Source organism: Lytechinus pictus, chromosome 1 (genome assembly GCF_037042905.1).
Source record: "Lytechinus pictus isolate F3 Inbred chromosome 1, Lp3.0, whole genome shotgun sequence".
Taxonomy (NCBI): Eukaryota; Metazoa; Echinodermata; class Echinoidea; order Temnopleuroida; family Toxopneustidae; genus Lytechinus; species Lytechinus pictus.
The window spans coordinates 5440431-5467610 of NC_087245.1; the positions used below are offsets into that span (position 1 = coordinate 5440431).

At 36.7% G+C, this 27180-nt stretch overlaps 1 protein-coding gene across 1 annotated transcript in view; it reads left to right on the plus strand.

Moving 5' to 3' along the window:
- Nucleotides 1-25771, plus strand: part of LOC129277571 (signal transducing adapter molecule 1-like) — a 30785-nt gene extending 5014 nt beyond the window's left edge. The window contains exons 2-9 of the mRNA XM_064113606.1: nucleotides 6776-6860; nucleotides 8512-8587; nucleotides 10235-10330; nucleotides 14517-14599; nucleotides 15772-15841; nucleotides 20563-20635; nucleotides 23440-23524; nucleotides 24066-25771. Of these exons, the coding sequence (XP_063969676.1) occupies nucleotides 6776-6860; nucleotides 8512-8587; nucleotides 10235-10330; nucleotides 14517-14599; nucleotides 15772-15841; nucleotides 20563-20635; nucleotides 23440-23524; nucleotides 24066-24324 (827 nt within the window). The 3' untranslated portion in view covers nucleotides 24325-25771. The remainder of the gene's footprint in view (nucleotides 1-6775; nucleotides 6861-8511; nucleotides 8588-10234; nucleotides 10331-14516; nucleotides 14600-15771; nucleotides 15842-20562; nucleotides 20636-23439; nucleotides 23525-24065) is intronic.
- Nucleotides 25772-27180: the final 1409 nt, after the last annotated feature.

Consider the following 27180-nt stretch of genomic DNA (forward strand, 5'->3'; position numbering starts at 1 on the left):
AAAGTTTTAGTTTATTTTTCCCCGTTCTGGTGCATTTCAGGCCAAAACGGAATAATAATCTTTATTTTGGTACAGTTCTTTTTATATATTTTATGAAATAAAGACAAAAATCGATGAGCCCCGTTGGGGGGATTTTGCATTGTTAACTCCCTAATGGTGGCTGCACGATAGCGAGCCGTCTGTGTACATGTACAAAGAGAAATTTAAAAAAAAATGTTAAAAAAACTCCTCGAAACAGACGGCTGCCAGCTGTCTAATCCAGACCCAAGTCATGCCCATTCACACAGTGGTAAATCGTCCATAGACTGTACAATGGATAGACCATCTCCGCACAGCGATTCGGAGACCGCTGATTGGTCAATCGCGCAGATCACATGACTACGTGGTCGCCAAAATAATTCCTTCGGACTGCGTGTGGAAGTATCGCAGGGCATAAATTAATCGACGGCCAGGCCGTCGATACCCCTAGCCCTATAACTGGCCGTGATGCCCATACAAAAAAAAATCAATTCACGGCTAAAAAGGCCGTGCCCTTTTTTCAAAACTGGTCATGACCTTACTCAGTGTAAGATTAAGGTTTACAAAGTTCTCCCATATTTCACAAGCAAAAATACAGAAGAGAGAGAGAAAAAAAAAAGTTAACAACTTTCCTCAATTCAAACTGCAAGCCATTTTCCGTGATTTTCTTGGATCTACACAGACACACACACGCAAAGTCAGCATGCAGTGTACATGTACTAGCTGCTGCACATGGCCTGGCCTGCCTGCCTGTGTGGTGTGTGGCAGGCTTGCATTATCGGAGGAGATTTGCAAACTCTGAGCAAAGTGAACAATCTCACATGATTAGCAGTTTTTCCAACAAAATAATCACAAAATCGGCAGGAAATATTTATAATTACATACAATGGATTCTCAGATTAATGATTTGGTGATGTAATCAGAGGAGCAAGTTATTGAGTTTTCATTACTGGAGCGGTCTAGTTCAGCTTTTGTTTTGAGTCTTCTTCGCGCCGATAACAAGAAGACACGGCAATGGGAAGAGAGATGCCTAGCCTGTATAGGGGTGATGCCGCGATGTTTCACCTAATTTTTAAGTTTGACAATGTTTCACTTTGAAATTTTATTCGTTTCTAATACATTTCAGTTTTCTAACAATTTTTAAATAATATATTATAAAAAAAAACAAATATCAGTAAGATTTTTGTTAGATGATTACATTTGTTTTCTTTGCTTGAAGTTTGAATTTTTTTCCCTCTAATTCTTTCTTCATTTCTTTCTTTATTGCTTTCTTTTCATTTTTCTTTCTTTTCTATCCTTTTTTCTTCATCCTTTCTTCTATCCTTCCTGCTTGCTTTTTTTTGGTTCTATCTTATTGCAAATCTTTCCTAGCTTTCTTTCCTGATCCTTTCTGTTCATTTTTTGTTCTTTCCTTCCTTTTTTTACTTTCCTTCTTTTATTTCCTTTCTTCTTTCCCTAATTTTTTTGCTCCCTTCTCCTTTTTTCTTTTCATTCTTTCTTTCACTAGCTCACTCTTTCTTCTTTCCTACTTTCATTCATTTCTTGCTTTCACTCTCTCTTCGCTTCATTCTTTCCTTCCTTTCATTCCTTTTCTTTTCCTTTCCCTTATTCTTTCTTATCTTCCTGATTTTTTCTTTTTCTCTTTCTTTTGTCCATTCCTTCTCTCTTCGTCCTATCTTTTCTGAATTCCCTTTTCCATTCCATCTATCTTTATCATTATTTCCTAGCTTTCCTTCCCTTTTTTCTGTGTTCATTTATTTTCTTCATTCTTTCCTTTACATGTCCCTCATTGTTTTTTTCTTTCTATCTTTCTTTCTTTCTTTCTTCTTTCTTTCTTTACTTTTTTCTCTTTGATACTTTCCTTCTCTTTTTAATTTCATTTTTTATAAATTTCCTTCATTCTTTTAAAATTTTCTTTGCTTCCTTTTCCCTTCCTCTCCCTTTTCTTTTTGTTCTTTCTCTCCTTCCATTCTTTTCTTCTCTTTTCATTCTCTCCTTCCTCTCTTTTATCATTTATTCTTTCTTTATTTTCTTTTTTTTCCTTTTTGCTTTTCCCTTCCTTCCTGTCTTCTTTCTTTTTCTCAAAGAATGAAGGAAACATTTTTCTTTCCTTCCTTCATTCCTTCATTCATCCTCAGTCTTTTTCTTACCTTCTTTTTTTCTTTCTCTTTATTTCTTTCAAACATTCATTCATCATCCCTTCCTTTCTTTTTCTTTTTAAGAATGAAGGAACCTTTTTTTTCCTTTCCTTTATTATTTCTTTCATCCTTCTTTTATTCTAACTTTCTTTTCACTGTTTTTTTTCCCTTCATTTTCTTTACTTCATTATTCCCCTACATTTTTTCTTTCTTCTCCATTCATCTCTTTTCTTTCTCTCCTTCATTCTTTATTTCACCCATTTGTTCACCCTCCCTTCCTTTCCTTTTCTTTCTTTATATTTTTATTTCTCTCTTCATTTCTTTTATAATTAATTTCAGTGATTCCTTTTTTATTTTGTGCCACGGTCACAAAAGTACATGAAAATATATGAGAGAGGAAATCATTCAAATGGCATATCAACACACTAATTTTGGTCATGGCCGGCAAGATAAAATCACTTTGAAAAAAAATATATAATTTTACAAATACAAGGTACATCAGTTCATGTTAAAAACAGGAAAAAGGCAATGGTACATGTCCATAGAAGAGCAATTCTTTCCTTTAAACGGTAATATCCTGTTTTGAAATATTTTTTGGGGGGCAAGTGAAATATATATTCGGGCAAGTATTGTCCAACTATTTAGAAATAAAAAGATGTTATGTAGCACCCTGTACAAGTTTTAATACATTTGACATCTAAAAAAAAGGATACCGAAAAAAAAAGGCCTTTGATGCCCTTCTTGGAAAAAGATTTTGGCCTTGGTGCCCTTTGAAGTGGCCTTGGTGCCCTAAAAAATATGAGGTATTTCAAGGCCAAACTGGCCTTGCCCTAAAAATGACAAAATTTAAGGCCTGGTATCGATAGCGATAACGATATCCGGTCACATTGTCTACGCGGGAAATGGTCTTGGTTCGTGATCGGATCACTCCAGTATCGATTGAAAATTATCGAAACTCTGCAATTTCATGCATATTCACGCGACGCTCTGAAACCCGGAAATCCATTGACTTTGTGCACGTTGCGATAGACTGTACAGACTCCAACGAACACGATGCCATATCGACGCTGATTCGTAAGATTTTGACGGAAACGCAAGAAGTAATCGAAATTTGCTTACCTGTGCGGTATCGGTGAGAAAATAGATCCTCCGAGAATACCTTTCATAATTCATATAGAATATAGGAAAGTGAAATTCTAGGTCGATTTTGGTACGAAGTGATAGAGAATTGCACACTTGTTTTGGTGGAATACTGTGTGGGGGAATGGAAGGATTGCACTGCGCATGCTTACTATATTTTCATTCATAAATTGTCTCTCGGCAGTGGTTGGATGACGTCATTTTATTAATAAGCAAAATGTACGCGCCCGCTAGCGTTGAACGCTCCGCTATCCGTTTTACACAATTTGCCGATGTGACTCGTTAATGAACAAGGTTATAACTATGGGCTTGGCCTTGAAAAAAAATACTTGCGTCAGCTGATATCATGAGTCGTAAAATACTATGAAGTGATTTCACGATATTTATCGGCCGACGCAAGTATTCTTTTAAATCTAAGTTGGCACTGCTCATGATATTGTCACCCTCTATACGCGTCTAGTATCTTTGGCTACGATAGCAAAGATGGCAAGATGGCGACAATAACATATATGTAAGTAAACGCTCCTCTACTTTTAATATTTTGATGTATTCAAGCGTTATCTTATGACAGGCGCGTAGCCAGGGGGGCAGTGGGGGCGGTCGCCCCCCCCCCAAAAAAAAAAAAAAGAAGAGGAAAAGGAAAAAAAGAAAAAGCAAAAGGAGAAAAGGGAAGAAAGGTATAGCTTTTGTTGTTTTTTCCTTCTTTTTTGGTCAAAAGAATAACCTAAACGAGACGTTCTCTCTTCATGCTATAAATTTGCTTCCGCGCTCCTCGCGGGAAAAATATCAAAATTGCCATTCCCTTTTGTTTCCCACACCTTTTCTCTACTCCGTTTTCCCCCTTCCCGGCCGTGGAAATCGTATATTATTGCCAGAAATTATAAGTATACATGGGTGTAGAGTATGAAAAGTATTTTTTTTATATATTGCATTGATACAAAATTTTGGCTCTTCTGTTCGGAGCGGGTAAACATTACTGTCACTACCGAGTCCCCAAATGATTTTTTCTTCCGCTTTTCAGCAAGTAATTTTTGGCAAAGTGTCTGCTCCAAGGGAGAGGAAATAAATTCGTGCCGTGCTAGTTGCCATAGTATGTACGATATTAAGCTTTATTCTATATCGCTGCACATCCGTCTCCTGCCTTGTTTTGCGTCATTGAATTGAAATTTTGAATATCACTGAACTTTCTTAATAAAAAAAAGGAGGCGCTTAATACGAGCGAAATTTTTTTCTTCCAAAATAAATCACAGAGGTTTCCGTGCTTCGCGAGCATGGGAAAGGAAATGTCCCTCCTCTAGCTTGCATCATCCCTTTCACATTTTGAGCTCGTTTTTCTTCATAAATGAGCTATATATATAATCTAAGAAATATCAAAATTAGAACAGGTTAAAGTTTCAGATAAATTTCTAAAAATCAAAGCGTTTGCCTTTAGCAGGAAGGAATAGGGCCTATTTTCTTCTGTATATACCCATTTTCTACTCTGTTTTGCGACTTGAGTTAACAAAATTTAATGTTGATAAACCTTTTACACTCAAATCTGATGTGACCAAGATAGGCATATCATTTATGTTCTCTATTTTTATAAAACGTTTTAAGCTTCAAAGAGGAATTATTTCAAATTCTCCAATCTTTCCCCATTTTGGGGGGAGCTCATAATTTCTTTCGAAAACAATTTTTTTTAATCACAGCAACTCTATTTGAGTTGATAAGGGTACTAGAGATGCAAGAGACGCCTTCTTTTGATTTGAATTTGATGAGATATCAAAAACTTCACGCTCCGCGCGGGAGGGGGGAAACTCCCCCTCCCTGCACCCTCCCCCCTAGAGAGCGCACCACTTGGCATGCACTTACCACCCCCTCAAAATTTAAATCCTGGCTACGCGGTTGTCTTATGACAAAAACTGACAATTTTTTGTCAAAAGTTGCCAACCAATATTGTTGCCAATTTACATAAGTTGGGCTCAAACCCCTAAGGATAACTCGTATTTTGGCGCAACATTATTGTTGCCGAATTCGTCGGTGCGTGTAGAGCAATGGCATGCCGTCCCAGGCTTCATGGAGAGTAAGCCTTCGTCAGTAAAATGACTTTTGCTCTCCTGGGGCTCGTTTCTCAACACCGTCATAAGTCTAACTTCTTGACTAAATCGGAGATAGTGAGCTACTTGTCCGCTAACCGTTTCACGAAGCCCTCTTTACCAAGATCGGGTACAACAACCTCACTAAACACCTCCGAACTTGTCTTAACTTCTTTCTCAATGACGTAGTGGCATTACGTGGGTAGACTATGACATGCGAAAGTGCCTGGAAATTTTGAAATTATAATCTTACGTAATCAATCATAGTCATTGAATGCATTAACCCACTTGTTTTGTGATGTTATTTCAACCACTATGATAGTGGTTGAAATAACATCACAAAACAAGTGGGTTAATGCATTCAATGATAATTGTAATACAAAGAAACTATAAAAACTGTTGGTAAACGCCACAAAACCATTCATTTTGAAATAGTAAAACGATTTAATCGATAAAGATTCTACCACGTCAGGCCATCCATAACTGAACTCGTATTTGTTGTTTTCAGACCCCTATTAACAATTGGATGAATTCTATCTCTAATTCATGCATATAATTTGTCCAATTCATCATAATATTTGCAATTTTGTCATAATTTTTCTTTTTGAAAATTATGCTATTTTGTGACTAAGGCTACGTCTCGTCTGCTCTTTTTACCGATAGTATCGATATCAAGGTATTCTAGTTAAGAAGCCTTTCGAGAAACAGGTTTAGTAAGATTGGAACTAACTCCGTGGTTGGTGGATAAAGATATGACTAACTTGTCCATGTGTTGAGAAACGGGCCCCAGAAGCCTCCAGGCTACTTACTAGCCACAAAACACGATCTCACCCCCACTTCGCTATAATCATGACAATACAAACTGCATGACTTCACTTGACTTCATTTGATCGAATCAAGAACGCCACTAGCGCAAGCTTTATTTTAGCGAAGTACCAACTAACGTAGAAGGCAGCACACGACTGTGTGTTGCTGCCCTCTACATTCGAAGATGTACAGCACGATATCAAAATGTCGGATAGGCGAAAGATGTTGACTGCTCAAAACGATGTCCAAAAAGCCCAAAACTTATCGATAAAACTTCATCCAACCCTAAAATAATGCAAATAACGTGAAAGGTGAGGATGTATTTATGCTAAATATGTTTGTGTAAAAATGTTATGTAACCATTTACATCCGAAGAATGCGGATTTTAAAGTGTTCTTGGTACAGTGGCAGATACAAATTTTGACCAACGCGAGTATGTGACATCGCTATAATGGATAAAAAATACGTATTGATTATTTTCTTTTGTCGATAGTTATCGATATCGGTAAGATATTTTTAGTGCGATATCGACAGAGAATTTTCCTAATGATAACAGCCCTAATAAGCATATTATATTTGTTTATTGTCTTATTTCAGATAAAGTGACAAGTGAATCTAATATTGCTGAGGACTGGGGACTTATTCTTGACATCTGTGACAGAATTAAGGCAAATTCTAATGCGTAAGTATTATTTAAAATCAAAGTATTAACAAATGTAATGACTGGATTGCTTATAGCACATTAATGAAATTTAAATGTTGAATTTGATATTATAGTGGCTTATTCCACCCAGGTGAAACCAAACAAACGTTATATTTATTCCTTTTCCCAAAGCTCTCCAAAGATGAAAATACCTGCAGCTGAGGTGGAAAATTGTCTTCAATGGTGTAGCGATTAAGTACTCGCGGCACACCTGGTTCAAGACATTTGTAGAAATTGATGTTAAAGGCTGAAAGTAATCCAATTTTGATTGACCTCAATGCCCCTCTTATTGGCCTTAACCCTATCTAGGCCGGGGTATTTTGGGAGTTCATATGGCCGGGGGGGGCCTCCCAGGCCCCCCCTTGAGATCTCGGCTGTCGACCGCGCGATCGCACCGAAAATTGGCATGCGGGTTGTCTAGGACATAATCTACAAAATTGTATAGTAATTTATTTCATGCGAATCGCTATTAAGTGATTATGCTAATTTATGCGTAATTAGTATGCAAAATCATACTTTTCCCTCTAACTCCCCAAATAAAGCTCCAAATGTTCTACTTTTTGGTATAGAAACTCTTTGTGGTGTTCTGAGCAAGTGTACTTGAAAAAAATTGCGATATCAAATCATTTTCTTATGTATTATATTGTTTTTTGCAATTTCTTATGTATTTCTCTGTTTTTTTGACCTTTTGTTTTTCATTGTTTTTTCAATGAAATTTGTTGGGGACTCTTCTGAGATCATAAAAGCATAAAATAAATACATTTAGACCAGCAAAACTAATAACAATCATACATTTATGAATTTTGGTTGAAAACACAATTTGCATTTATTTTGTACACAAAACCACGTTTTTGAGCAATTTTTGGTCTGACATGCACTTACATAATGTTGCGTAATTTCGGAACCACGTACCCGGGTGAAGCAAAATTGGTCTCAAAAGTTGCGCAAGACTTGAAAGTAAAAAGTCAGTGAGCGGCACGTTAAAAAAATATCGCGCGATTCATTGAGGGGGGGCCTCTGAGGCCCCTCCCCCCGGCCTAGATAGGGTTAAAGATTGTTGTGTCTTTTTTTCCCCTTTTTTTTCTTTCTATTGTGCTGATATGTCATACTATACTTAAGTGGCCTTGCCCCCAAAATATTGAAAATTAAGGCCTGTGAGTTCACATATGATATACATGTAAGCCACTTTATTTTTCGTAAACTACATGTAAATGCAGTTATACAGTGGTTTTACATAGACATACATTTAGGCTAGAGATCATGTCTGCAAATCCATAAAGTAGAAAAAGTTTGATAAATTGACAAGAATACAAGAAGACTGACCTTAATTTGTATTGAGCAAAGCAAAAGTCTGTGCTTCATGTGTATTCAGGAGGAACATGCATAGCATCCTGGTTTCACAGTACAGTATTTTGTTTCTGCAGAATGAGGGGAGGGGGGTGGGGGAGATAAGCAAGTGTAGGAGGGAGAGCAGTACTGGTATTTAGACTCCACTAAAGACGTATTTCAGATTGCAATAAAATAAGCATTAAATATCAGTGCATTACATGTATGAAACCATGGAGAGTATTGATTTATGTTCACGTTTATGCTGTTAAAAAGAATTTAAACATAAATCTTTTATTCTCAGGCCAAAAGATGCTTTCAAGTCGATTATGAGGAGATTAAAGACCCCTAATCCACATGTCCAGTTGCAAAGTTTAGTGGTGAGTCAGTGTTCTATTCAGCACCTTTATGATTGAAGTTGAAAATGTCAAAATTAGAAACAAACAAATATCTACTTAACAACTGAATGTGAAAATAATCTTTTGATTATAATTCCACAGGGTGAAAATATGTTCGAAAAATTTATGAAATTCATCATAATTATACATTCATGTAAATTCTTCCTCTTACATCCCCAGTTATGGTAAGCTATTTTGGTATGTGGCTAGGAAGATTCTCTCAGGTCCCCTTAGCAAAATGGGGACACAAAATTAGGCTCCCATTGGTAGAAAATATAAGTTGTTACTTTGAGCAAAAAATGTGGAAACGGAATACATATTTATTACATAGATTGTTACGTGTTTACACAAAATATATCAAAAGGCATCAAGTTACCAGAAAATGATGGAGTAGAAAAAGAATAAAGATAAAAATAGTAAGATAAAATGAAAATGGAAAACAAACAAAAAGACAGAGAGGGGGGGGGGGGGGGGGAGGGGTCAAGGGATAAATACTAGAGAGTATAAGAAAGAAAGAATAGAAAAACATAATTATAATTTAGTGTTTATGATACTAGCATGAATACCAGGAAGCCTATTGATTTTGAAGTCAAAATATCAAAGGTCAAGGTCACAGTGACATGTTTTCATCTTACCCTTCTGAAGTCCTTGTAAACGCGATAACTTCATTTGAACTTAACCTAGGCTCATATAATTTAGTGTGTATGATACTAGTATGGATCCCAGGAAGCCTTTTGATTTTGAGATCAAAAGGTCAAAGGTCAAGTTCACACTGACATGTTTACATCTTACCCTTCTGAAGTCCTTGTAAACGCGATAACTTCATTTGAACTTAACCTAGGCTCATATAATTTAGTGTGTATGATACTAGTATGGATCCCAGGAAGCCTTTTGATTTTGAGATCAAAAGGTCAAAGGTCAAGTTCACACTGACATATTTTCATCTTACCCTTCTGCAGTCCTTGTAAACGCGATAACTTTAGTTGAACTTGACCTAGGCTCATATAATATGGTGTGTATGATACTAGCATAGATCCTCGCAAGTCTAGATTGATTTTGAGGTGAGAAGGTCAAAGATGAAGTTGCCATCTTCCACTTCTCTTGCTTGACGAATGACTCCATTTTCTGCGTTACAGACGGGCGTATTATGTGCTTGCCTTAACGACACTCTTGTTTTAAATAAATTCACAACTTTTAATGTATAAGGGCCTATTTCTCTGACGTAATCAAGTATCACTGACCATCTGGTATGAGTTTTGGGTCACATGATTGAGGTCAAGGGCCATTAAGGTCAATAATCTTTGACCATGTTGTGGTATCAGTATAGACAATATAAACAAGGTTAAGATTTTGAATTTTTTGGATAATTTTGCAAGTATACCGTAAGTCCCTCTTAAGTGGACATAATTTTAGGTCACTTGACAAAGATCAAAGATCATTTGCGGTGAACAAACTAAGGCTTTCATTATCAAATGAATGTTTGTTTTTTCCCTATCTTTTTAAGAAATTGGTCATCAGAAATGCGTTGTTTTCAATGTCTGCATTGCTGCTATATTTAATTGCGTAATGCAGGCAAGACTTCCTTAGGTGTTCCATTTGTTGAATGTTTATATCCCATTTCCCTTGCAGCTCTTAGGTGCTTGTGTGAGTAATTGTGGCAAGCCATTCCATCAGGAGGTAAGCTCAAGAGACTTCTGTGCCGATGCCAGGAATATTGTCAGTAAGGTGAGTGTGGCAAAAGAAACGGGTATGGGATATACATGAAAAATGGTCTAAGAGACAAATAATACTGTATATACCGGTAATGAGTTGGACATATGAAAGAAGATACATCATTTACCTGCTGATAATGGGCTAATTCGGTTGATAGCCTTATCATTTTACTTGTTCAGTGTACCGGTTCTGACAAAATTAAACCCAAATCCTATAAATGGAAACAATTAGAAACTAGGATGTTTTACCAATTCAACACCTACACAAATAAATAGCGTAACAACTAATATGACCTTTCACTAAAAAACAAACAACTTTACCAGCAGAACCTGACCTTTCATGAAGAAAGAAATTGTTTGAAGTGGGCTGATGACTAACTGTACACAGTACATGTATGGTCCACTATTGTAATTCATAAAATAAAGTAGTACCACATAAGAATATTATTTAGTATTTCATCATAGTAAATTTCTTTCCCTCATTGGTATTATGCTTATATTCCTTGGAAGATTTACCTTTTTGTCTAGCCTGAACGAAGTTTGGTAGAGACCTACATGTACATGTAGTTATCACTTTTCCTGTTGGTCCGTTGGTCTAGTGGTCTGTTACAAAAAGTGTTATAGTTTTTGTTCAACATGGTCTCATTTATTTATTTCTGCATCGATTGTTTTCATACTTGGTACAAATGATTCTTGAGTAGGACCACATGTGAGCTTATGAGAATGATGGGGTCAAAGGTCATCTAGGGGTCAAAACTCAAAAGGTCAAATGATATGAGGTAGTGTCCATCCTTTTTTCAAGTTTTTGTGCAACTTGCTCTCATTTTTTATTTCTGCATCAATTATGTTTATGCAATCATTGGGTAGTACATGTACCTTGAGGATGACAAGGTCATCTAGGGGTCAAAAGATCATATTAAATATTTTATTGATAGAAAAATCAGGTGAGGCTCATTGGTCATGGACCACCTTATAATGTCAGTCCTACATGTATAATACATTACATACATTTTGGAAGTTATGTAGTGCCTTTCCATAATCAAATGCTCAAAGCACTTTGCAATAACATACGGTATTAAAGATCTATTGTGCTCTCCTAGTGCTAATAATATTCATAGAGGACTACATTTATCAGAGAAAAATAGTGTTTTGAATATACATTTTTTTATACAAAGGATCAGACTCTTTGCAGTCGTGTGGGAATTCCCAAGACTGATACATGTATGACAACCCCGGGGGGGGCACTCGACCAAAAAAGTGGTAGGGGTGTGCCGCGGGCGAGGCAAAAAACGGGGGCCTTGGAGCGGGCTTATTTTAAAAAGGAGGGTCCTCGGAACGGGCTTCGGAACTACAAATGCTTGTGAAAACGGGGGTCCTCGGAACGGATCTCCGTATCTCTGTGAGTGCATATGTATCCCTATGGAACGGGCAATCGTGCATTACGCAGCTAGCGCGGCCTCCGCCGGGTGCGCTCGCGCTTAGGCGATGGTCGAAAAGCGCTCTACGGCCGCTTTTCACCAAAATTGTAGCAGATCGGAACGGCGTAACGAAAAATATGCGAAGCTTTGGAGCGGATTTCTTTCTTCTTTTTTCTCGATAAGAAGGAAATGCTATGCCTTGGAGCGGCTTTCTTTGTTCTTTTTCTCAATAAGACAAAAATGCTATGCCTTGGAACGGAAATTTGAGTGTAAAAATGGGGGTCCCCTCCGCGGCACATACCCACTATGCATTATATACTGAGTGCCCCCCCCGGGATGACAACATCTATTTACTCACGCGTGATGCCTTTGTAGTATGACTACATGTACGTGTACATGTAGTACCTCAGTGTGGTCTACACAGTAACATGCAGTGTGCCTCTGCAGTGTGTTCATAGTGTGAAATAATACAACATGCATGGCTTTTTTACATTCTGTGTAATGGGAAGACTACAAAGTTCATTAAACGTACAGGTATACATACGTGTACTTGTAATTTTGTATTGAATTGAATATTTTGATATTTCTTTTCTGCCTCGACACAAATTCCCTGTAACTGGCACAAGTAAAATCTAAAAAAAAAAGATTTTTTTTTTTTATGTGATTGCACATTTTACATGGGTTATGCTGAATCTAAAAGAAGTCAAGGCAGACTTTACCTGCCAGTGTATTTAAACCTGATTAAAATAATTTATCATTCATTTTTAAGATATGCATGAATTTGTCATACTGTACTTTCTGCTAAATAATGTACAATTATGTTAAATGTACCTTGATTATTAGTGCTACTGGTAAGAAATATAAACATTTCTAAAGCCTTCCAAACTTAAATTTTCTCTCTTGCTTCATTGAACAGTTTTAATGTTAATTACCGGTAATCAGAAAAAGCTCTAGATTGATAGAGTATAGAAATTTAAAAAAAATAGCCAATTCACATGCAAATCAGCAACTTACTTACATGTAGATCATGTTTCCAATTCACTACCAAATGAGGGATTTTTTTAATCATTTATATTGTAGCGTGAAAGATTAGGCACTGATCAGATGCAATATAAAAAAAAGTGAGCACAGTACATTACATACATGTATTACACTGTACTATTGATTTTACGAACCAGTCTGAACCTACAGTAATTAAGGTCAAATTTTCAAAACTTTTTTTTACATATTCTAACAGCATGTCTTCAACTGCATTGACTCACCCAATTTCAAATGTTATTATTTAAAGAATAAAAGAAGATTAAAATTTCGTTAGAACTGGACAACCCCAGTATCCCCCTCCTTTGATTTTACAAACCATACTTTGCACACCATAGCAGTCTCCTGAATGGCAAGCAAAGGTCAAAACCATGACCTAAATATTGTGGGTATACATTGAAAAATTCTATGAACTGACATAAACTATCTGCATAATACATGTTTTTTTTTGTAAACATAAACAATTTCTGAAATGCCTATAAACTGCACTTCATTTCAAATATTGAACAAAATAAATTTGAATTGAGAACAAATCTTGCACATGTATAAAATGATAAAATAGATGCTTTAAACTGGTATGAATAATTGATTTTCTTCAAAACATGAAGTAATGAGCGTCAGACAGAAAAACATCCAAACTATAAACAGATTATTGTAAAGTCGCGTTTTTTAGACCAGCCAAGGTTTAGGCAAACAATAAGTATACCTGTAATGCACCGTGCATTTTAATATGCCCTCTGTACATGTATATATAAAAAAAAAAGTTATTGCCCCTGAGGCCAAACCACAGAATTTGGTCAGTGACTCACTTTGTCCTGAATCATTATTGTATCCTTACTGTAACTAGCTCTTCTGACACTTTCAAACAATATGGGTTCAGTGCTCAAGTTCAATTTGCAAAATTTCATCATTCCTATAATTAAAAAATGTTCATACTATATTCTTTTATTCAAATTCACCAAGATGGATTGGCTTTATTCCGTGAGCTGAATTTATCTTTTAGGTTTTAATTTTGAATATTATGAAATTAGGTTATTTCTATGCCCAGGTACATGTACGTGTATGTTTCCCGAGATTTATTCAGATAACTGGGTTATCAAAATTTATCAAATAGTATGGATTTTTACCAGTCTTTGGCTCTCTTATAAAAAGTCTGTCCATTCACATGACACAATTGCAACTCCTACTTTCCGGTTCGTAATCACAGATATATCTATGTTGTCTTCTATAAAGGAGGCCAGCATACTTGTATTATACACTCTTTGTTGCTTTAGAGGGTGAGATTCTTGAAAATTCACATCACGATTGAGGATTGACGGCATAGAGATTGCATGCTTGGCAACCGCCTTTCATGGAAGACATCAAATCCAGACGAGAAAATTAAAGATTACTATATCAATTCCGCTTCCATAATTTTGTTGATTTAAGCTATGATTTTGAATGCCTTGAAAACTATCTAGATTGAAACAACATTGAAAATTACACAATTATTAGTGGGTATTCTTTGTACCTAGAGGAGGTGTTCTTGACTCATCGGCTATAGTGAAAATATATTCATTTTGATATTTTTGTAACAAGAGACATAGAGACTATTCACTGACTATATCAAGTTAAAGGAAAGATACACATTACATTGATAAGTGTACTGCATTTAGCCTAGTTTTGCATAAGATTTCGGTTAAATGCTCCATCTGGGTGCTTGATTCTTTGACTCTCTAGACATAATAAAATTGTTCTTTTCAGGGCCATCCTAAGGTTTCTGAGAAGATGAGACTATTACTGAAGGACTGGTCAGAGAAAGAAATGAAGAATGATCCCTCATGCAGGTATGGTCAGGTGACTGTGTGACAAGGTCGCTTGTTTGATAAATCTATTGTTTTTTTAATATATTTATTTATGGTTCCCAAGTTGTAATACATTTTGTGGTGCATTACATGTATGTGTACATGTACATTATTTGGTTTTATAAGAAATATCTCCAAACCACTTTACCCTATGATTCTCATTCAAAGTCCTTGTTATATGACAGATTATGCACATCTATATAAAATGACTTTGAGAGCCCCTTCAAAAGCATTACAGTATTGGAATGTTAAAGCAGAAATGAACCACCAGCATTAACAGCGCCACCTCAAGTCCTAGCTCCTCAGATCTGGCCAACATAAGGCAGCATTCTCGGCTGTGTAGTCTTGTAATATATGCCACTTGAGTAACACACTGATTCACTTCTCAATACATTCATATCATACTAATTAAATGTATATATCAAGTCGCAAAATAAGAACTATCCTATAAAAAAACATTTTAGTTTCTCTGTATGAAAAGATTATAGGCTAATTAATTCTGTGTATATTATTGATGGTTATCTCAAAATGTACATTTTTTAAGACTAGTTATATATAACACACAGTCAGTTAGATATTACATTGCATGTTGGTCAGTTCACTCCCCCTTTAAAGGCTTGATGGGGAAGTTACATTATATTGTAAATAATTTATGGCTTTCAACCCAGTAAATGAGATTGCATATTTTGATCTGATACATTGTAAATCTTGGAACCAGCAGGATTTGAACCTCTCATCCACCGGTCAGTGACTCTACCAACATAAAATACATCAATTGAATTTACAATGTAATGTAACTTTACTCAGCAACCCTTTATCATTCAATTTCAGTGATGGCCTGGTGGTAGAGTTGTTGATTGGCAATCAGTAGATGAGAGGTTCAAATCCTGCTGGTTCCAAGAATTGTTCTGACTCATCAGATCGAAAAATATGATCTTATTTACTGGGTTGAAAGCTATGAATTGTATTTACAATATAATATCAGTTTTATCATCATATGGCCTGACTACTGATAAAGTTGTACTTTCACAATTCACTTACTATTTTCAAGTGCCCAGTTTAGTCATACATAGACTAGAACATGTGACAATTATTAATTATCAATCCTCATGTTATCACAATTTATCGTTTTTCTTTTTATTTCTTATATCTAGTCTAATTACACAGCTGTATAACAGTCTTAAAACAGAAGGGTTTGGTTTCTCTTCATCAGATGATACACCTGTGAGTATTCCTCGTGTTATTATACAAATAATGCACTGTTGTATGAAGTGTGTTATAGCAGAAACAGTGTACAATGTTTCATCATTGCAAGTGAAAGGACATGTACCAAAACAGATCAGTGCATGATTTGTTTTGTAAGAAAGATATCAGAAATGCCATCTGAACATATATACAACAATCTTATCTAGACCCAAAGCCTAATGTGCATAAAATGTTTTCAAAATACATGCTTTAAAAAAAAAGTCTGTCAAACATATTATTCCAAATATGAAAAAGATCTTGTAGTGTTGATAGATGTTTGAAAGTCTCTTCTATCAGGTGATGCACACACACACAAAAATAATTCATTCTTGAGCAAACACTTTTTAGTGTGACAAATGACCTTGCACCAAAATGAATGGTATAGGACAGTGGAAGCCACAGTCTGAATTAAGTACTTTTTCCTGCAGCAAGCTATTTTGCAGTATGCAAATATCATTCTGCATTATATAGAATACTAATTTTCTTAATTGTTTTAGGCAGAAATTAGGGGCGATTCAAGAAAATCTGGTTGCCCCAATGCATCTCATTTGGCTAATTTTAGGGGCACTTAGGGCTGTCATACAGGTGAAATAGTTGGATGCCCCCATGTGTTTCCCATGTTGCACTACAGGCACTCAAACACTCTAGAGAAATATAATAGTTTTACAATTGTACTATATGATGAATGGAAGAAACTATGATACTATGATACAAACCCGCTTGCCCGGGGCAAGTGAAGATGAAGTGCAGGCATCAGGCGAGCATTTCTCAAAGTCAATTGCCCGATCGGGCAAGTGGTTTTTTTGGAAATGAAAAATATCAAATGACAGTAAATTTCAATAAATTTTGGATAGATCACAATTATTGACCAAATATCTCTCATACACTACTCAAAAAAAGTTAAGGACCACTTTTTAAAACGTACATAAAGATTTTATACAAGGTGTTTTATTTCTGGAAATACCTCAGTACAACTGTCCTAAATGTCCTTAAACACGCTGTAATCAATTTCACGCATGGGTGGTTTCAGTTGTTGCACAATGTCTCTCGCATCACTGCACATCCTGAAAAGTGGGCCCCGAGGGGTATCAGCTACCGACATGAAGTGGTAAAAACGAATGTCTGAGTGTCTTTCAGGCAGTTCAGTAACGAGTGTGACCACCTCCTGCAGCAATAACGGCTTCACAGCGCTGTCTCATGGAGCTGATGAGGCGATTGATGTCTCTGACGTCCAGTGCATCCCATGCAGCCTCCAGAGCCACACCCAGCTGCTGCAGTCCAAGTGGATGGGCTTCGAGCTGCTCGAGACTCCTCCCCATCATGTCCCAGACGTGCTCTATCGGGTTTAAGTCCGGGGACCTCGCTGGCCACTCCATACGCTCAATCCCCTGGCCCTCAAGGAACTCGGTCACCACCCTAGCTCGGTGGGCACGGGCATTGTCATCCATGAAAATGATGTTTTGTCCCACATTTTCTGCAAATGGCACCACTATAGGTTCAAGGACCTCATCCCTGTACCTCACTCCTGTCATTGCTCCCCCTGGGACCACGTAGAGACGAGTACGGTTGGCGTAGGTGATGCCTCCCCACACCATGACGCTGCCTCCCCCATAACGGTCATGTTCTGCAATACAGGGGTCTGCAAATCTCTCTCCTGGTCGCCTCCAGACTCTCGAACGTCCATCATTGTGGTCAAGGGAAAATCTGCTCTCATCTGTGAACAGAACTCTACGCCATTGCTGTCTGGTCCATCTGACATGCTCCCGGGCCCAGTTGAGACGAATTCTTCTGTGAGCAGGGGTGAGTGGGACACACTGAGCTGGCCGTCTGGCATGCATATTGGCTCTGTGAAGTCGGTTACGGATTGTTTGAGTGGAAACAATCACTCCAGTTGCTGCAGCGAAGTCATTGTTGAGGCGGCGTGCACTGTGAAAGCGGTTGCGGAGGCTGAGATTCGTCAAGTAGCGATCATCTCTAGGGGTTGTCGAAACTGGTCGGCCACTGCGGGGTCTCTCGGAGTATAGCCCTGTCTCTCGGTGTCTTTGATTTGCTCTGCTAATGACACTGTGTGACACGCCCATCATTCTGGCTACTCTTCGCTGACTGAGGCCAGCTTCCAGCATCCCTAGGGCTCTGGCTACATCTGTTTCACTTAGGTGGTGTCTTGGCATTGCTATCCAGCTGTCCAGGATGCCATCAAACACAATGAAATCAATTTCACACATGCAGTTCTTTCATGTCTCTTGCATCATTGCAATGTGCCCGTACAAAAGTGGCTTCCAAAGCATTTTCTGTCTTTAGTCTCTACAATCAACAACTTGCTGACAATAGCAATGCCAAGATACAGCTGTCCAGAATGCCATCAAACACAATGACATCAATTTCACACATGCAGTTCTTTCATGATGTCTCTGGCATCATTGCAGTGGGCCATAAGACAAGTGTCTTCCAAAGCATTTTCTGTCTTTAGTCTGTACAATCAACAACTTGCCTACAACAGCAATGCCAAGACACCACCTAAGTGAAACAGATGTAGCCAGAGCCCTAGGGATGCTGGAAGCTGGCCTCAGTCAGCGAAGAGTAGCCAGAATGATGGGCATGTCACACAGTGTCATTAGCAGAGCAAATCAAAGACACCGAGAGACAGGGCTATACTCCGAGAGACCCCGCAGTGGCCGACCAGTTTCGACAACCCCTAGAGATGATCGCTACTTGACGAATCTCAGCCTCCGCAACCGCTTTCACAGTGCACGCCGCCTCAACAATGACTTCGCTGCAGCAACTGGAGTGATTGTTTCCACTCAAACAATCCGTAACCGACTTCACAGAGCCAATATGCATGCCAGACGGCCAGCTCAGTGTGTCCCACTCACCCCTGCTCACAGAAGAATTCGTCTCAACTGGGCCTGGGAGCATGTCAGATGGACCAGACAGCAATGGCGTAGAGTTCTGTTCACAGATGAGAGCAGATTTTCCCTTGACCACAATGATGGACGTTCGAGAGTCTGGAGGCGACCAGGAGAGAGATTTGCAGACCCCTGTATTGCAGAACATGACCGTTATGGGGGAGGCAGCGTCATGGTGTGGGGAGGCATCACCTACGCCAACCGTACTCGTCTCTACGTGGTCCCAGGGGGAGCAATGACAGGAGTGAGGTACAGGGATGAGGTCCTTGAACCTATAGTGGTGCCATTTGCAGAAAATGTGGGACAAAACATCATTTTCATGGATGACAATGCCCGTGCCCACCGAGCTAGGGTGGTGACCGAGTTCCTTGAGGGCCAGGGGATTGAGCGTATGGAGTGGCCAGCGAGGTCCCCGGACTTAAACCCGATAGAGCACGTCTGGGACATGATGGGGAGGAGTCTCGAGCAGCTCGAAGCCCATCCACTTGGACTGCAGCAGCTGGGTGTGGCTCTGGAGGCTGCATGGGATGCACTGGACGTCAGAGACATCAATCGCCTCATCAGCTCCATGAGACAGCGCTGTGAAGCCGTTATTGCTGCAGGAGGTGGTCACACTCGTTACTGAACTGCCTGAAAGACACTCAGACATTCGTTTTTACCACTTCATGTCGGTAGCTGATACCCCTCGGGGCCCACTTTTCAGGATGTGCAGTGATGCGAGAGACATTGTGCAACAACTGAAACCACCCATGCGTGAAATTGATTACAGCGTGTTTAAGGACATTTAGGACAGTTGTACTGAGGTATTTCCAGAAATAAAACACCTTGTATAAAATCTTTATGTACGTTTTAAAAAGTGGTCCTTAACTTTTTTTGAGTAGTGTATAATGTCAAACCAGTCAAAATAACATGTAATCAGTAATCAGTGCCAATTTACCAAGAAATTATCGTAAGGTAACTTGTTCGAAGAACGGCTATGGGGGCTGCCATCTTACGCTCTAAAAAACACTGCGCATGCGCTACTATCTTGCGCAATTTGCTGCTGACGAAGGCTGAGGAAACCCATTATTTCGCCATGTTCTGCACTACATTATGAGCGAGCCAGCTGATTCTCGAGCTCGCTGCAAACTTTGTGACTCGGCCTCAAGGTTTGTGATCATTCCCAACCAATTAAAGAATGAGTCATCAGACTAAAATATAGCTCCAAAGGTAGTGTGAGTGAAGCTACTAGCGAAACTTAGTAAGAATTAGCAGATCCATGTCTATGATGGCAATAAGAACTGATGTCATGAATTTGCTGAAAATAAACTTATAGACAGAGGCTACATGTATGTGTGTTTACTACATGATTTTCATTGTGTATTACCGTCATAAAAGAATAATTATATAAAAATTGAGCTAACAGTTTTTTCTATTGGGCAAGGAAATTCGGGCAAGTGATAAAAAAAAAGTGTGGAGGTCTGTTTTTATATATTACATCAAATTTTGAACATCCATGATCATCTAAATTGTTTGGCTTGGATTAATGCAATTTACAAATTGATGTCTTGGGAAAATTTACTGATTTATGTTTACTGTGTTTTTTGTTTTCTTTATTACAGCAAGAAATTTATTCATACAATGAACACAGTTGCAGGCCTGAAAGTGTTAGATTATTTATTTTTGTTCATTTATATTTTCATTAAGCTGTATACTTGCAATGCTTGTGTCATTATAGCAGCACATTTCATGCTTCCTAGATATATTATTTTACTAAATGCATCTACTTCTTTTCATTATTTTTGTATTTTACAGAAGCCCACACAAACATTCAGCAAAGATCCCAATGTAGTCTCTTCACAACAAGAAGAAGATGATATCGCTAAAGGTAAGAAAGGAAGGGCATTCACGCAAAACTAAAATAATACATGCTGGTGGTGTGATGACATTCTAATGTCTGTCATTCGTCACATTGGATGAAGAGAAGTGGATGATCATTTCACTTAAATACAGGTCAAGTTTAAGATATAAAACTCAGTCAAAGGTCACAGCTCATAGGCCGGTATTCTCAAAGGAGGTTTAGTTAGCCCGGGTTAAAATTTAAACCATGGACTAATTAGCCCGGGCTAAATTTTAGTCCATGGTTTAAACCTCGGCGGTATTCACCAACGGTGGACTAACTAAACCATGGTCACTGAGCATGCTCAGTTACAGGATGATTTCTGAGCATGCTCAGTGCAAACTTTTGTTGCATATTAATTAATTAATTAATAATCATGGAGGATACAGGAATTAATAATCGCGGGTGAGCAGACGATCGATAATTTAAATTTCTGAAGTTCACTTTTAGAAACTGAAAAGTACCACTTTTCCTGCCTTAAAATCTATGAAGCATATAAAGTGATACAAAAAAACTCTACCCAATATTAAAAAAAGCACAGGATAGACAGTACATAACACAGAAGCATTGAGAAATCTTAACCAAAAATCATGTTTCCCAAGTTCAAACAGATCCGCAGCGCTGAAGTGAATAGTCCCATACAAGCAAACTTGTGTCCTGACGATTACGTTGCCAAAACTTGGAAGTTAGTTGAACTTGACAAAATGGTAATCTAGATCTACATCAAGGTTTAAAGATTTTCATTACCTTAATTGGTACAAACTCAATCGTATTTCAGAACACGTAGTTGTGGCATTAATCCTTAGCAATTCACATAGGAAGTGATGATTTCGTTTACCCAATTTCCGTCAAGAAGTGGGGTAGACTTTAGATCTAATTCGATCTCGTTTAAAATCGAGTTCAAAATGGGCGCTATAAATATGGGATGACCGATGACCTGGCGCAGACTGCTTTAATTTTGTTATTGAGAGAGTTCAAGAGTCATCAATCAGACTTTCTCCGCACACGAAAGTCAAGACTTTTCCTTTATTTTCTTTCACAAAGAATTTCCCATTTATTTGGTCTTCTACATTGTTAAAATGGACTGTGGGGGGAAACAAAATCTGAAAATGCCACATCTACGTTAGATATGAAATGCTTAAATTTTGGTATGATTGATCAATTTATTTGATGTTTGTTCATGATAAATTGTTGCCATTATTTTTATCGGCGTATAACCAACTGGATGGAAGGCATATATATAGCTGTACTGGATTTACTAAGTTGACTCGATTAAACAGATCTACACCCCTCCCTCAATATACGGTACTCCCTCTCATACCCTTCCAGAAACTTTGAAAAAACTATAGATGTGGATTTGATTTTATTGATTAAAAGTAGCATAGGCCGCGAGGCATGATAAGCCCACAATTTTGAGGGAAACAAACATGGTTTCGAGCAAAATTTCTTAAAATCAGTGGCAGCACCATGATTTTTTAAATGGGGGGGGGGTGCAAAATAATTTTTTTTTTTTTTGGGGGGGGGCAGAAAGCACCATAAGCATTTATTTTCTGGGGTCGGGGTTATATACATGCGTAAATATTTCGAAGAATCTCGAAAGTGAGGGAACAAAGCAACAAAGCTATAGTCATGGGGCATTTGAGAAACTGTTCGAAGCTAGATCCAATCGTGCACACTTTTTGTGAATTTTTGAAAATTTTCAGTAAAAACAGGAAGTTGTCTAAATTTCGGCTAACGTGCCCCCCCCCCTTGCATACATTTTTTTTTTGCTTGTATTTACCATGCATTTTTTTTTTTTTACAGTTTTTAAATATTTTATTTGGGGGAGGGGGGCTACGGTCCGGACTGGGGAGGCAAATGCCCCCTTGGTGCCGCCACTGAATAAAAGTCGTGGGTGGGGGAAGCATGATAATAAATGATTAATTTATAACTATCAGCCATACATTACTATTCCTTACTCAGTAACCAGCAACAGAACGTCCCATCTTCCGTAACTGACTTAACTTATTTAAAAATATTAGTAACAATTCAAATTCATTGCTTCATATATTTTATAAATTATATTAAATCAGCTGTGATGGCAATTAAAGGAAAATATAACCTTTGTCTGAAAGCAGAAAAATCAAACAATGAGATAAACTCAAGTTAGAATTAAAATGTTAATTGAGCTTCAAGTTATTTCAATAGCTGAGCATAAAAAAGTGAATGGGGAGGGATGGAGATTCCTAAGCCTGACTCATGCACCATTCATCAACTGTCATCTTTTTCATCTGCTAACTACCTGAAGCAAATATGAATAAAGGATAGTTAATGAAAGAAATGACATCCTCTCACAATCTTCATAACCAATTTATGTTGATCAAACAATAGTTCACCAGAGTAATAACACTTTAATTAAATAATGTTGAAGGAAACTCATATCACCACATTTATGAAAAAAAAAACAATTGCTACAAAGCTTGTAATATTCAGAAATTTTAATATGAATTCAACATTTACAGACCAGAATTCAAACAGTAGTTGGTATGTAAATAAAATCATCAACCAATAGTATCTTGGAATCCCTTGATTTGATTGGCTGTAGGTTTTTACCATGGTACTTACCATTCAACAGTTCCATGGTTGTAGACCACAAGATGTTAACATATGCATAAACAAAACATCATTTAATGATATTTTAATTTATCTTGAATTTATCTACATAAACATAAAAATAAATTGCAGGAATTATATTCTTGAATTTACCCTATTGACTCTTTAAACAACTTATATTGGACTCTCAATTCAAATAGTGAGACTTATTCCACCTATTCTTCCAAGAAAAATTACCAAGCCTACTGAACCTGGATCTACTCTGCAACCAACAAACCCCTCAAGGTATTGTAATTTTATTCAAATGCTATAAAGTCCATCATATACCGGGTAAATGAATTGATTTTGAAAACATTTTCATGTGAATTTGCCTTGTTGCAAATATGACAAAATTCATGTGACAATTTAGATAGTGGAAAATACGTGTACATTTATAAACACATAAAGATATTCATCAGCCCAATTCTAAGAAAAATTGTTATACCGTACAATGGATTACACATGAATACAATAAACAATATGAAATATATATAATAAACAAATAATTAAATACATATATAAAATATAACTGTATAACCTGAAATTGAACAATGCACCACTGTACTTCAAAAGCAAGCATCTTCTTTCTTCAACAATGAAATAGTATGGGAAACTAATTTTGTAAATTGGGTTGTGATTGAAATGCATGCTCAATAGCACAAAATACATTAGAGATCTTGGGTTACATATTATTTGAATAGTCCAGGATATATTGGGATGAAAACTTGAAAGCCCAAAACATTGTAGGAAAAACACATTTACTGTTTTTATTCTCATTAAATTATAGGAATACAGAAACCAGACCATCTGCCAAGAGAAGTTTGCACTATCTAGAACAGCTGGAACCAAATACAAAGACAAAAATTCTCAGTCCAGCACAAGAAGTAATGATTGAATTGGCAAGAGAGGAGCACGCATGGCTCAAACGTGAGCATGAATTAAGAGTTGAAATCCTTCAGCTAGAAATAAGAACTGCACAATACAAGGGAGAGGAAGCTCGTAGATCACTTAACAAGGTCAACGCTAATATGAATTCAGATCCTTAACCCTAACTAGGCCGGGCTTTTTTGGCTGTTCTGTGGCCGGGGGGGGGGGGTTGATTCAACCCCCCCCTGAGATCTTGGCCGCCGATCGCGCGAGCGCCGCAAAAATTTGCACGCTGGTAGTGTGCGATGTAATCTACAAGGCTGTATGGTAAAATTTTCCAAAATAATGAGATTTTATTTTATATGAATTAATTATGCTAATTTATGCATAAATCATACTTTTTGCTCTAATTCACTAAATAAAGCTCCTAGTATGCTAATTTTTGGTAAAAATATTCTTTGTAGCATTCTTAACAATCACAATTGAAAAAAACTTCGGTTTGGAAATCAATTTCTTATGTATTTTATTGTTTTATGAATTTCTTATGTATTTCTTTGTTTTTCAACCTTTTGTTTTTCTTTGTTTTTTTCACCAAATTTATTGCACAACCTTTTTGAAGAATAATTATGCTAAAATCAATTGATTTCAGCTGTTCAAAGTAAAAATAATCATATCTTTATGAATAAGATGAGAAAACTCAATTTGCATTGACTTTGTACACAAAATCACGTTTTTGAACAATTTTTGGTCTGACATGCACTTATGAAATGTTGCGTAATTTTTTAACCGCGTACCCAGGCGTCGTAAATTTGGTCTCAAAAGATGCGCGAGACTTAAAAGTATAAACTCTGCGAGTGGCGTGGTCAAAAAATTTCGCGCGGCGGAATGAACGCAGAAAATGTTGAGGGGGGGGGTTGATTCAACCCCCCCCCGGCCATTTTAGGGTTAAACTATCTTGTAATAATAATTTAACTATTTCATATATTACAAATTAATAATAATTTGGAATAGTATAAATATGTGTATTTAACTATGCATGCCATAACATTCTTAGCTTATCTACTTGTCTACTACTACTGTTCATTAAATCTTTGTTAAAAAAATCCTTTGATTGAAGTTAACTAGAGTATAATTATTTTTTCCCTTCTCATCTACTTTTTTGTTCACATGGTTACTCTTTGCAATTTGAACACAAAAGTATGAGCAGAAATAATATATATTTATTGAATGATAAATATTTGTATTGAATTTGTATATACCGCATTGGAAGAATGAAATATAATATATTCTATACAAAAATAAAATACACTACTTTGTTCATAATTACTCATTGCAAATTGAACTCTACAGTTTATCATATGAGTAGAAATAATGTTTTTCAAATGATAAATGTTTGTGTATTGAATTTGCACATCGGAGAAATGGAATATGATATACACTTTTTGTTCACATAGTTACTCTTTGCAATTTGAACATGAGTATGACCAGAAATAATCTATATTTATCTATATTTGTATTGAATTTGTATATACAGTATTGGAAGAATGAAATATATGTATATATCAGATTGAAGGAATTAAGTTTATATTCTATATGACAAAATAAACAACTTTGTTCACATAGTTATGCAAGCTGCGTTTCCATTCTTTAAATTTCATATATTGGTGATTACAAATAAATCTGCTAAATTCAATAATTTGACCAAAAATCTCTTTAATAGTAAAAAATGTACAAAAGATGCAAACAATACATCTTTTGCATGTTTTATTCTGGAAAAAAATTCAACTTGAGCAATTATCATGTTATGGAATATGCTTCATCAACATGCTTGAAGAAATCAGGAGAAACACACAATAGATTGATCCACTACCTGTCGTAAACTAGTCAAAGGCCTCGTGAAGTATTGCCTGCATTACGCAATTTAATATAGCAGCAGTGCTGACTTTGAAAACAATTACTAGTGCATATGTATGAATAATTTTCCAAAAAGAGAGAAATAAAAATTCATCTGATAAAAATACTACATTGCTTAACTTAAAAAGACATAAGAAGCTTGATTTTTTTTATTACTTGATACAAATTTTGGATGTACAATGATCATCTCCAGTTTCATTTAATATGATATAGTATTCTTTTTTTTAACAATAAAAAACAAATTCTCATCAAAGATAATTAATCTCAAATGACCTTTGACTTCATCCAATGACATGAAGTTATCCTAATATAATTCCTGATACAATGATATCCATGATTTCAATAATACAAACCGATAATTTCCAAATTATCTTGAAAATTTCAAAATCTTATTAACCTTTTAATACCAATTATTTGACCTCTACATACCCGTTGACCTTTGTTATCTCCAAAAATTACATTCATCCATATATCAAAACTTTAGTACCCTTATGTCCTAGTTTCATGTAATATATATCTATACATATCTATATACTTTCAAAATTATGTCATTTTAAAAAATAACCTTTTTAAAAATTCAATGTTGACGACGCTGCTGCGCGTATAGAAAAAGGCTATTGTATGCAATGGTGACAAGGCAAAATTATCAGTCACCGTTTGCTCGAGTCATTCAAGATGGTTTTGAAACTAAAGCAAAAAGGAAAGTTACATTCAAGAGTTTACAACATTGAAAGAACACTGAAAAAACCAACAATTCTATGAATGCTACGGCTAACCAGGTGTGCTTGGTGTACATATGAGATATGTTTACATCAGGAGTGAATGGTGGGAAACAATAAATGCCAATTAGTGTATAAGCTGTTCGCGAGCAGGGTTTCATGCAGCTACTATCTTATCACATTCCATGTAAATTTGAGTATTATTACTGGATATATGCTCATCATGACCATGATGCAGCTGACAAAGGAAAAACTAGATAAAGATCATATTCCACTGAACTATTACCTACTTGGTTGATTATAGATTATGAAATAGTATCGGATGAAGGATTTGATATTTACAGATTGAGATAAAACAAAATAAGATTTAAAGATAAATGCCAGCTGTGGTAACAACCTCAA